General features: G+C 42.3%; 1 protein-coding gene across 1 annotated transcript; it reads right to left on the bottom strand.

Moving 5' to 3' along the window:
- Positions 1 to 282: 282 nt before the first annotated feature.
- LOC119399199 (activating signal cointegrator 1 complex subunit 2 homolog) lies at positions 283 to 11,605 on the bottom strand. Its single transcript, XM_049417567.1, has 2 exons — positions 11,570 to 11,605; positions 283 to 732 (listed from the first exon to the last, which is right to left on the bottom strand). Exons 1-2 carry the CDS (start codon positions 11,603 to 11,605, stop codon positions 283 to 285), a joined length of 486 nt encoding a protein of 161 aa, XP_049273524.1.
- Positions 11,606 to 12,416: the final 811 nt, after the last annotated feature.

A 12,416-nucleotide genomic window follows, 5' to 3' on the forward strand; every position in this document is an offset into this window, starting at 1 on the left:
ATAAACTATGCTTCATGTTATACGATGAAACAGCCGTTTGGCTAACAGAATAAAAAAAATTTCTATTTTATGGCGAATGCCTCCAGAAATTCTTGAGGCATTCGTCTTATATTAGAAAAGTGCCGGTCCAGTCACCTTGTGTTCCTTCATGTGAATAGGCTTGAGCGCTACAATATGTCAGTTAGCAAACATCATCTTGGCCAGCAACACATTCTTCGGCAGTACTTACTCTGCGCTTTCCCGCGATGACAGGGGCTCGTATTCACAGACCTGTCCTCTGCCCTACTTTTCTTCTTCGAACGATGCTTCATCATTCCTCTCTTCACCGTTATCTCCGTAATCTCCAGCGTCGTAGATGTCGTCTCTTTCTATCCTGCCTTCCTGATCAGCCGATCCGAGGGGCCGCATATCCTGGCCCTCGGTATCCTCGCTACCGCCATAGTAGCCGTAAGTTTCCGGCATGACTTCTGGTTCTTGAGGTTCCTGGGGATGCTGCGGTAGTTGATGGTGTTGCTGGCCTTTGATGTGTGGTGGATGCTGCGGTCGTTGATGCTCCTGTTGGCCTTTGATGTGTATCGGACGCTGCGGTCGTTGATGCGGTTGCTGGCCCTTGTGGTATATTGGGCGCTGTTCTTGCTGCTGTTGATGATGCTGGCCTTTGGTGTCTGTTGGACTGCGTTCTTGCTGCTGTTGGTGGTGCTGGCCTTTGATGGGTATCAGGCGCAGTTCTTGCTGTTGGTGTTGTTGCTGGTAGTGATGTTGCTGCTGGTGTTGTTGTTGTTGTTGTTGTTGCTGCTGGTGGTGTTGTTGTTGGTGTTGTTGGTGGTGTTGTTGGTGGTGTTGTTGGTGGTGCTGCTGGTGTTGTTGTTGGTGGTGTTGTTGGTGTTGTTGGTGTTGTTGGTGGTGTTGCTGCTGATGCTGCTGCTCATCTGCGGCTTCTTCACTGTAATCATAAATCTGGTCGCTACTCAGAAGGCGGGCACTGTGAATTAGCAGAGACAAGAAATAGTATTTTGTTAGTTATGCATAACTACGTCGCAATTTTATGTTTTTCGTACCGGCAGTACTCGCTCATTTTACATGCACAAATTTTTTTGCAGCAACTAAGAGACATAGTTGTGCAGTTAGTGTTGTAATCACAGGACGTATTATGTAGATTATGGTAAATACCGATCGTCAGCACAAGAACAGGCGTTAGGACGAGCACATTTCGCTTCGTAAATACGCCTTAGGTGCCAACTTAAGAGAAAGCTTAAGAAAGGGGGCGGTTATCTAAGTGACCTGGATTTCCTATCCGAGTTTTTGGTTTCGCAGCGCCTTTTTCGCTATGGACACAGTACATACAAATCCATGAGCATATCAGTACCAGTGTTTCCTCGCAAGTTGGAAGGACGTACTGTTTATCGTGACTCCATGAGCGCGAAAATTCAAAAACTTAATTTCTTTTAAGTCATCGACAGCAGGCTCGATTCTGTCGCTATAATTTACGGCCCCTCCATTAAAACCAGCAGCTCGTGACATGTCCTGAAAGGTTTTCGGTCCCTTCAATTCCTCTCGTTTATCTCCAGGAACTGTTTACCCTTTATGCGGCTCGATCGTTTCAATACAGCATTGGCCATATTTATGCGTTTTCCGCGTATATGAATATAAGCATTTGGTTTGGCCCCGAGCTAAATATTCATCTTAAGGATGCACGTTACCGTTAGACTCGTGGTGAGAGTTTTGCATGAGAGCCTTAGCAGAAAAGATTACTTTTAAGGGCTCGTTTTTTCTTTGTTAGGCACAATATTAATGAGAACTAACAGACAATAATTCCAACGAAAGTATAGGGGATGTTATTTGTAGCAATTAGGATATAAATGTGAAGAAAACTAAGTGGACGAAAAGGCAACTTGCCGCCGGCAGGGACCGAACCTGCGACTTTCGAAAACGCCTCCGATGCTCTACCCCTGAGCTACGGCGACGGTCACCTTCCCGTCCACTTTATGGGGTGTATATGTCCATTTAAACATAGCAGTATTAGTCAGTGCCGATCGCAGCAATGGCGGCAAGTGTGGAACTCTCTTTTCTGTCTGTGGGCATCACTTAGCACGTGATCTTTTTACGAGCTGGCAACTGACCAATAATCTCTAGCAGGGCAATATTCAGTGCAGAACTGCGAAATATAAATACCTGTCCTAATATAGAATATAGCAACATGCCATCACTAATTGAAAAAAAACTCAAATTGAGTGCTTCAGAACTAGGTTAAATTTAGTGCCTGTAAATTGTGATACGATGCAGAGTATTCAGCGCTAATTCTGCGGTTAATGTAGCGCTAATGTCGTTCTTGTGTAGGTCTTGCTATAGTTTTAAATCGTGCGCCTAACGCAGTTCCACTCCCGTGAAACCTGAAGAAGTGCGTAGCACTGCCAACGCAGCAATTTTCTTGGCAATCGCGCGCTTGCCGAGATAGTAGTGCCCTCTCTTGCACGGCCTGAGTATCAGCCGGATGATTCAGAAGAGTCTTTCACGACTATAGGCATGTTACCGCGACTGACTGCTCGTTGTTTCTCTAGTTTATATTATTTTAGACCTTGGTACTTCATTTTTGACTGGTTTTGAGCATTGTTAGTCTTGTTTTAGGCCGGTATTGACCGCTGCGGGACAATGCGACATGAGACAGTGGATGGACAACAAGGCGGGCTCATAAAGTGCTACTCATTTAAGAAATGGATAAAGAAGCGCTGAGGTTGGCTCGAGCAAATAAGCGGATAATGTAAATAACAGATGAGAACACCTGCAGAACACACAAAGACCGAAGTTCTTGGCGATATTAAAGCAATAAATGGAAAGTTATTTCAACCGGCATACTTTTTAGACTTACGCAGTGCTGGAGGTGGCTCGTTTCATGAAACCTTCAAACTTAGGCTTTCAGCTTCCATATATTGATGTTAGTCCTCCATCAATAAGAAAAGTATTTGTCAAGAAAATACGCAGTTTCTCATGTTAAACTACGTGGTTGCCCTTTCTGCCAGTTCCCCCACCACTTCAGCGTTCTGTACACTGGCGTAGTTAGTGGGGTCGGTGGTATAGGGGGAAGGGGGAAGGTTCGACCCCTACCCATTCCGAAATTTCTCGATTTTGGATATGCGTAGACAAGCACTCACAGAAACATTCGCACTAACATACATAAGGTATGGTGCAAAATAAGTTTGTTCAGCGTGTCCTCGTGTAAAGCGGACTTTCTTTTTGGTGTAGCCATACTCCCTGCCTTAAGTCTCGAAAAAAATAGGTGATCATTGTAATAATCGGATAATGGCCTTTTCGCAGCAATGTGAGGTAATCGCTTTACCTTGTAGCTTAGGAATGAATTGTGGACATGGCGAACACGAAACCTACCTTTGTATATGTAGCATGTAATTGGACAAAGACTAAAGGGAGTGCGAGGAACCTTTCATTAGATAATGTTTGACGCATGCTGAAGTTGTCGCAATTGTTACATCGGTGCTTGCGTCAACTGCCAGTTTTCAAGCACCAAATGCGCCATTATCCGAACCAAACCTTAAGAAAAGCCTTTTAAACGCAAATCACACATATAAGAGCACCTAACTTCTTGCATTCCCAGCTCAAAATGACAATCGAACTAGTCATGAGGACAACAAAAATTGCTCTTTTTACAGCATTTCTCTGTAGTAACTACCGCATTCTGATGAAGTAACATAATTTTCGGTTCTGCAACAGATATTGTCGTGACAACGGAAGTGAATTTTGTTGTGTGTGTGTTGTTATAACAGAGAGCTTAGCACTACAGCAGTTGTTTGGGGTACCACATAAAAACGTGCTGCCACTACAGACACCGAATCACAACCGAAATGTCCCTGAAATTACCCGAAATATTTGTTCTAGCACCCCCGAGACCTGTGGTGCTACAAGAAAGCTTCGCGACAGACAACAGGGTAACAACAGCATGCCATATCTATAAACACAAGACATAAAAATTTTCTGTCATCGTGTTCTGTTGTATTGTTCAACTGGTTTTGCAGTGAGCATAACGTTATAGAATGATTTCAACATCGAGAATTGCACAGATTGAGTCTGAATTGCTTTAGAAAAGCAGACGTTCATAGTCACTACTTGCCTTTCTTCGTCTCCATAGTAACTTTCGGCAGCCGCTGGGAAAGTAGACCAGGAAGTTCGCTTATTTCATGTTTCGAAAAAATTTACCTGACTACAAATACTTCTAAGCTCCACAGCACAGTATAATAACGCATGTGACAGTAAGATATAACATTTGATTGTGCCTGCGTTCTTTCAGTGTTCAATGTATTCATTCATTACTTATAAACAAATATGAAGTCCTTCGTAAATTCCGTCAACATTAGGAATGTCACGGCAAACTAACGCGGTACCTTCACCGCAGCGTCGCTACAATTTTATGCCTTTCAGTCGTTGCAATTTAGAGTGTGATTTCGTGTAACGTAGTTAGCAAGGACCCCTTCACGTACATTTCTTTTTTTAATTTTTTTATCTAAGCAACTCTGGTATGGGGCACTGTGTGTATTTGCCGCTGAGCAGGGCAGCATCTCGCCTCCCGCAGTTGGAGAACAAACTTTGACGTATAAAGCATCTGATGCAGTTCATTATTTGACCAATAAAATGTCTTTAAAGAGGGTAATTGACTGAAAGCGTCGCTTGTGCAACACATAATTCTACTATAAGACGTCAAAACATGTGACATGTAGAGTTTCTAAATCCCAAAGAGAGCCTTTTAGAAAACGCTATTAACAAAATGTGGGGAGCTTACGTTTACATCAAACGAAGGTCTGAAGTTTGAGCCGAAGGAATTTTCCTTGTGTAAAAAATAGGTTTCCTGATAAAAGAAATACGTTAAAGCAGCGAAATCTGAGTAGAAGAACTGGGTAACAACGCAAGGACGGGAAAAACAGACTGATATAAATGAAGCCCTGACGATCAACCACGTTAGGTTAGGTTTCGTTTGTCTGTCTGTCTGTCTGTCTGTCCCATCCTTGTGCTGACGTTAACAACCTATAGCAGTATAAGCAGAAAATTTGTAAATAGAATATGGGCTTCATAGGACAAGGAACTCAGAAGTCATAAGAACGAGCCTTACCCGTAGAGATTGACAGGATGCATAGGATAAGCACATATCCATTCATGGCGACCGCACAAGTCATACAAGAAGAACCAAATGATTATATATGTGGCCAAGCGTGTAATTAGAGCAGACCTCCAAATTTTTTTTTCCTAGCAGCACCGATATAAACCTTTTGATGGGCTGTTCAACCGTCACCGCGCTGATCGCGAACACATTTCCCGCGACGGACTCCGCGACCATTGAGCACAGTGCCACATTTAAAGAGGGCGTGCTTGACAAAGCTCCTCTTTTTATTCTATCCGCACCAATGGGTGTGAATCGTCTTATGAAGAAATCAGAACGTGTACCTTGTATCTGAAAGCACCTTCAAAATTTTCTCCTTCCCGCAAATCACGATAGAGCAAGCTCTCATCTTCTTTCCATCGATCACTCTATGCTAGTCATGCAAGGGAATATTTCTCGAAATTTCGATATGAAAGATAGTCCTATGTGTTCATCCTTTCATCTTTTCGTCATCGCTTCTTGTGCGCAACTAAAGCCGTCGCAACTATATTCTCCAAACACGTTTGAGACGTTGGTGTCTCTGTTCCTATTCGCTACCTCTTTCATCGCAGGAGCGCTTCTAAAAGTAAACATGAAGACAATCACAAGCTCTGAGTGCGCTTTCATTTCTCGTCAGGGTTCACTGAATAAAGCTGAGCACTTGCGCGTCTCGCACTGAGAAGCGTAAATCATTGCATTCAATTCTATCTTTTTACTCCATCAAGGCGACGGTGCCAATTGCTGGGCCGCATGATTGCCTTTCAAGAGGGGCGCTTCGTGACCAACTCTCGACAGTAACGTGCCGATGAAGAGAAAGCGAACACATTGCGTCTGATGTGATGGCTGGCTTGCGGGAGCCCAGTTGCTTTTTTGCCACTAGCGTTCAGCCGCGTGTGGCGTGCTTCCCAGTGACTAGCACTCTGCAGAGTGCTAACTGTTGATAGGATGACGCGCTTACAATGGTTTGTGCTTTTTAATACAACCGAAGCAGTCACAATGGCTGGGAAATTGACTAAATCACATGATGACATTGCCTGGCGTTTTGTAAGATTGAAAGATCTGGCTATTTCACTTACCTTATGTACCAACAAGCCTAAGCAGCTCTTTTAGACAGCTATTTTGTCTTTGTGTAACTTTGGAAGTTCTCTACAAACTATAACAGATAGGACTTCGCTCTATGACATCAATATATTTTATAGCTGTACGAACTAGGGGTGTGCGAATATCAAAATTTTCGAATACGAATCGAATACGAATATCCACCTTCGAATATCGAATCGAATATCGAATATCAAAGGAAAAATGCCTCCACAGTAACGATATTTTATTTAACTGTAGCTATTTGAAGAAAAAAAACATTAACAGCCTGACTGGCAACACAACACACACTGCTATCTCCAGAACACAATGTCCAGGCTAGCACAATGCACATCACAACACAAGCAAATATCACGGCACAATGAAAGTAATGAATACATGTTATCATGAAGAAATATGAGTTGCTCCACATGATCAGGCAGCAGGCGCTCCCTTGTAACAGAGACAACCCCCCCCCCCCCCTGTCACTGAAAAGGCACGCTCGCTTTGAACAGAAATGGCTGGTATAGGGAGGTGCACGGGGCAAAGCTTTGCCAGACTGGGGTATCTGAAGGTGCCTACAGTCCGCCACCAGTCACGTGGGTCACTGTCTTTCTTCAGAAGTGGTCCCGCATAGTGAACGAGTGGTAGTGCGGCACGTTACCGCCGCATAATATTGAAAATGTACGGTTACATGATCGCCAACAGCGATGCACATCGGAGATGCACCAGCAATAAATCATACGTATTGGGGCGCTCGTCGCAGGCAGATATCGTGCATCCGTGTACTTACGATGTTTATCGCTCCTGTCGGCAACGTTTTAGTAATACGAACGTAGCAGAAATGTGGAAGACGAATTATTTTATGCATGATAATCGAATCACATATTCGAATTTTTTGAATATTCGAAGTTATCGAATAATCGAAACTTTTCGAATACACGATTTTCGAATCGAATACGAATATTTCCAATGTAATATTCGACGAATATTCGAAACTTTCGAATATTCGCACACCCCTAGTACGAACCAAAGTTTCCTTGCAGACTAGTTTGTTTATACTGAACCATTGGCATGCAGCGCAAGCAGAAAGAAAGAAAAGGCAGACAGTACTGCGCTCTGTGCTGTCTTTTTTACTGCCGTTCTGTTCGTGCAGCACGTCAATACTTCCGTAGAAATCACATTGATGAGCTCATTTTTGTGGTCTCCTTGGCACGTGTTTGTATTTATTTGATGGTTTCTGTACAGATCAATACACATGAACTTCAGTGAAGAACAAGGAAATCAACCATAAAAAGTTAAACTGGCGACAGGATTAATGCGATCTGACATCGCCAAAAATGGCGAATATCTAAGACATAAGTTAGAGATAAATTTTGTTACGAAAAAAAAGCTGTTTGATTTCGTACAAAACATCTTGCATACACTTGGTGCTGTGTCGCATTAGCGTTTGCATTCGATATGGGTGCAGGTATTCATGTTCACTATGTCGTTTCGCTGTTGTTTACAGCCTAAACGTACCTGAAAACAGACCTGCCATGCATCTGTCACTTTTTATTTGTTCTCAAGTCCTAAAGATGCCCATCTTTGCACATGGTACTTTCTCTACTTATCGTTGTTTCTCTTCTCGTATTTGCGAGGCATCTTTTTCTTCTAAAGTGCACAAGTCGCCAATGCTTCATACTTTTCTTATTTTATAGAAAGCTGAAGCTGCGTCTGGTATTTGTAACCCCTCTTTTTTACTTACAATGTCCTCGCGCTGGCCCATCGAACCCAATCAATAAATGAATCGATTCAATCAAAACTTCTTATTCAACCTGATTTCTTCGGTTATTTTATGGTTGTAAGAGATCATTACGTTCAGGTAGCATTTATTCCGACCAGGAACCTTCGGTGAGCAGTAGCTGCTAAATCAACAAATAGTTCAGCGTCGTCACGTAAAGGACAGTCGCTTGATAAAAAAGTTGTTGCTAGACGACACAAGCTGGCGCACTATGAAGTCCATCACGCCCACACACGCGCTTGGAACCAACTCGACATAACAAGTTGAAAAGATGGAAGGCATGACCATGAATCCTAAACTACTGAAGTGTTTCTCCATTTAAAAAGTGTCAAGCAGGTCATTTTTATACCAACAACATGCCGCTCAGTTGTAATATCATACGGTAATTCGCCGACAGCTGGCTTTCCATAAAAAAATGAAGGAAATAATGAGCCAAAAGTGTACGCATTCACTAGACTACTTTGTCCAAAACAATGTAGCCGCGTATATAGGTTAGTGACATAATAAACTAACCTCAACATCGTCATTTCAGACATGCAGAAAAACTGAAATCAGCGAGAACTTGTCTAGTCGGGAAGAAGCATGATCAAGAAAAGAGACAAACAAAAGCTGACCGAAAATTAAAATGTTTAAGTTTTCACAGATGTTTCAGCTTCTGTACTGAAGCAGCAACGTCTCGAAACGTTTAAAACGCCAGGAGCCACAACGTCACCAAACTTCTCATTTTTGGTCGACATTTCTCTGTGTACTCTTTCCTTCATGTACGAAAACTGTGTGCATTCAATTTTAGCATGTCAGTTTGCGAGCTGTCTGTACATTGCATTCTGACGCCGAAGTCTGACCTTGCCAAAAGTACTTCTTCCTCGAGCCCTCCCCGTCCTAGTCTTGCCCTTAAGTATTGCACAGTTATAGGAAGCATGCAGAGTATAAACACCAAATACAAAACTACGGATAGAAAGCTGGATGCTTCTCTATAAGGCTGCCATTTCTAAACAAACACTCTACGTCCCGCAATTGAGAAACCATCCCAGCTGAAAAATAGGACAGGTTACGACGACACAAAACCCTGGTGCCTTGTACTTTTGGAACATGGCAGTCTATTATTACACCCTGTCATCTGTCGCGAGGCTCTGTTGAGAGTCTACTGTGTCAACAGCTTTCTGTAGTTCTTAAACACAGTTTTCGCGTTATTTAAGGGACATTTCTGTGGTGACAAGTGGTTGCCTATTGTGACACCACATTTCTCTGAGGCACTACAAACATTCCTTGCAGTGAGGCAGCTCTCTGTTATAAGAACACACACGCGACAGATGTCACTTTTGTTGTGACAAAATATGTCTGTGGCACGACAGAAATGTGCGTGTGTGTCGCACTGTCAGGAATCTGTAGTAACTACAGCGAAATCTTTTTGTAACAACAGCAATATCTGTCGTCCTCGTGACAAGTTCTGTTATCATTTTCAATGTGTCGCTGAGTGAGCAAGTAAACGAAACACAGAGTACAACACATTTTATTACTCAGCAGACTGGTTGTCGCGTCGTAGAACGTCAGTTCAGAGTTTGCCACGTTAGCGACGTGCGAGGACTATTCAGCAAGACAGAAATTTGTGATTACTTTATTGACTATTGCAGGTTGGGCTGGAAGTTTACATCGTTAGAGTTTATTTTTGTTGCGCAAGAGACAAAATCTGCTTTGACAGGAAAAAAACGCAATAGCATGATTTTTAGCTTATTTATTTTCAACGATAATCTGCAGCAGCGTGTCTATTTCCTTTCTGCAGGGGAGGAAGAAAAGAATACAGAAACGTGGTTATTAGTGCGTGTAAACTGCACACATATAACATAATGGACTATGTAGGCACCGGCCCTGCTTACAAAAGTTCTTAAGACTTGTAGCGTCTCCAAGCGTAAGACGCTCGAACAATGTTTATCCAGCTACACCGCTATACTATACAGCGGCTGTATGAGAACGAGCATCTGATTCAGACGTCTAGATCATCATAAGAGTTTTCAGCTTATTTTGTGTCCATTGTAGTAAGGAGGTGTCACCTGATGATCTCCAATTTCCCCTATCTTGTGCGAGTTGATTGCATTTTATGCCTGCCAACTTCTTAATTTGGTCACTCCATCCAACACTGTCGCGTCCTCCTTTGCGTTTCTCATCTGTCCTTAGCAAGAAATACTGCACTTTAGATAGTTTCACGCTTTATCGCGTCTTTATTAATGTACCTATTTTGATTGATTTATTTATTTGCTTATAAATAGTACCAAATCCAAGGAGGTTGAACAAGATACACACGATTATTTACACAAAAGATCATAATGGAACAAGTTTGTAACATGTTTCTCACTCAATTTGTTTTTGTTATAAGGTATAGAGCATAAAAGAACTTTAACAACTTTTTTATGATACACAAGTCTAACGAATACACAAAAAACAAATAAAAATTCTTACCCAAATGGTATACAGCACATTGAGAATGAGTTCTGCGGTATCCCGCAAGGTGGTGGAAAGTTTAGGAAAAGGAAATGGACAACCACCCGTCGCAGCACGGACCCACAAGAAAAACCGTACGGATTTGTCAGAAAGAAAGCTTCTTAGTTGCCGGAAAATTTGTCTTGCTCCGGGAATCGAACCCGGGACCAACGCCTGGCGGCGTCGTGCTACGGATGGGTGGTTGTTAATTTCCCTTTCCTACGTGGTATACAGATCACGGACGCTGGGGAAATGCTTCAGTTCCATTATTCCAGCCAGCTATTGTTTGTGGAAAAAAATAGCCCCGCAAATTGATGACGATGTAAGATTATTACTTCGCTGCTTACGTTAGCAAAGTAAGCTTTAATCAAAGTTTGCTGCGCAATATGCTTAAAAGGGTAGCGACATCATTTTTCGAAGGTGTTCACTCCGCCATACAAATCTTCTGAATACAGAGACTGCTCTGACTAAGTGTGTAGCTTGGCAAATGCTAAGATATTTTCTTTTGATATTAAAGTTAGTTTCCCCATGGCGCACCTACCGACATTAACACTAGCTTGACGTCAGGCTACCGTACTAATTCTGGTGACTTCACGCAGCGGTTTGGTTAGTTGTGATGACTTCAGGTGCAAAAAGTACCAAAATGGCCAATTGCACATCACCAAAACATTCAAAATGACCGCTTGTGCGTCACCAACGGAGCCACAGTGCCGAGCGGCCGTGGAAACGTGACGATATCTTGCGCAGTAACTTGGCGAGAAGCTCATACCGTGCTGTGCCGTCAGGGTACAGTAGGAACCGAAACTAGCTTTAAAAACATATTGCAACTACTTTTTCAGGGTGCACTCACACTTAGCAGTAAATTTTCTAGGCTCTTGATGGCTTGGCCTTTCATATGACGCAGAAAAAACTGAAAATTTTCGTGTCAGTACCCCTTTAATGTAATCGTAGTCACTACGTACATGTAGCTGCTTTTTGGTGCTTATCTACCCAGAATGAGAAAGGCTTAACCATCAACGTAACAGAAGTTGTGAATAATAAATGATGTGTTAGTAATGGGCGCGTGGTTATATTATGGTTTGAGGATGGCTCACCTTCATCTGCTGAGTCAGCTTCGTCAGATAGGTCATCGGGTGATTCCAACCTAGCAATATCAAAAGTGGAGAAGTTTTATCAATAAAAGGCTACTAATCTTCACAGGTCACCGTGAGAATGCAATCGCAGCGTTGTTTTTAGGCGACATATTTCTTGGTAATTGCGGCGAGGCCACTGCAGAATAAATCTTTCCTATCCCCATCACCACCTCCCATCACTCCTTTTTTTTCTTTTCCTTTTCTCCTGTGCAGAGTAGCAGGCTAAAGCGCACTAGCTCAGACCGACCCCTCTGCCTTCAAATAAATTCCATATATATATATATATATATATATATATATATATATATATATATAGCAACTTTTTTAGGGCTTCGTAGCTTGCCTCCTCGCTGTCCATGTTACATTATTTGCTTTACATATGTAAGGTTTCAACTTCTTTTTTCTTCTGGTAGAATATCTGGTGTACAGCTTTTTGTTAAACATCCTCGCTTTTCGCGCGATAAAAAGACTTAGCTATTGCATTTTGAATAGAGCCTTTTACATTTGCAATTACTATATTCCCTTCCATCGAGCTCCTCTTTTATTATATGTTTGTACTCGTTTGATCCCTGTTCGGTTTGCACTACTCAATACGGTGAGCAAATAAGTTTGGCATTGTTTCGTGATCTTAAAATAAAAACTTCTAAGAATGTTTATTCTATACACTTCGCTGTGCTGATTTTATTAAAATTATTGCGGTCATTGACCTACGTTTTAGCTGTATAGCCCAGACAGCTTAATCTGACCGGTTTCCCTCAATCCTCACTTCTAAAGAGTTTGCTGTAAACCGTGGAAGATGAGGAAAGCC

The sequence above is a fragment of the Rhipicephalus sanguineus genome, chromosome 7 (genome assembly GCF_013339695.2).
Source record: "Rhipicephalus sanguineus isolate Rsan-2018 chromosome 7, BIME_Rsan_1.4, whole genome shotgun sequence".
Taxonomy (NCBI): Eukaryota; Metazoa; Arthropoda; class Arachnida; order Ixodida; family Ixodidae; genus Rhipicephalus; species Rhipicephalus sanguineus.

What these genes read in the sequence shown, in the direction of transcription:
- LOC119399199 (XM_049417567.1), bottom strand. Translation starts at nt 11,605, where the DNA reads ATGACCTATCTGACGAAGCTGACTCAGCAGATGAAG. An exon ending in AGCTGACTCAGCAGATGAAG is followed by an intron (nt 733 to 11,569) that starts GTGAGCCATCCT and finishes CAACACCAACAG; the next exon opens with CAAGAACTGCGCCTGATACC.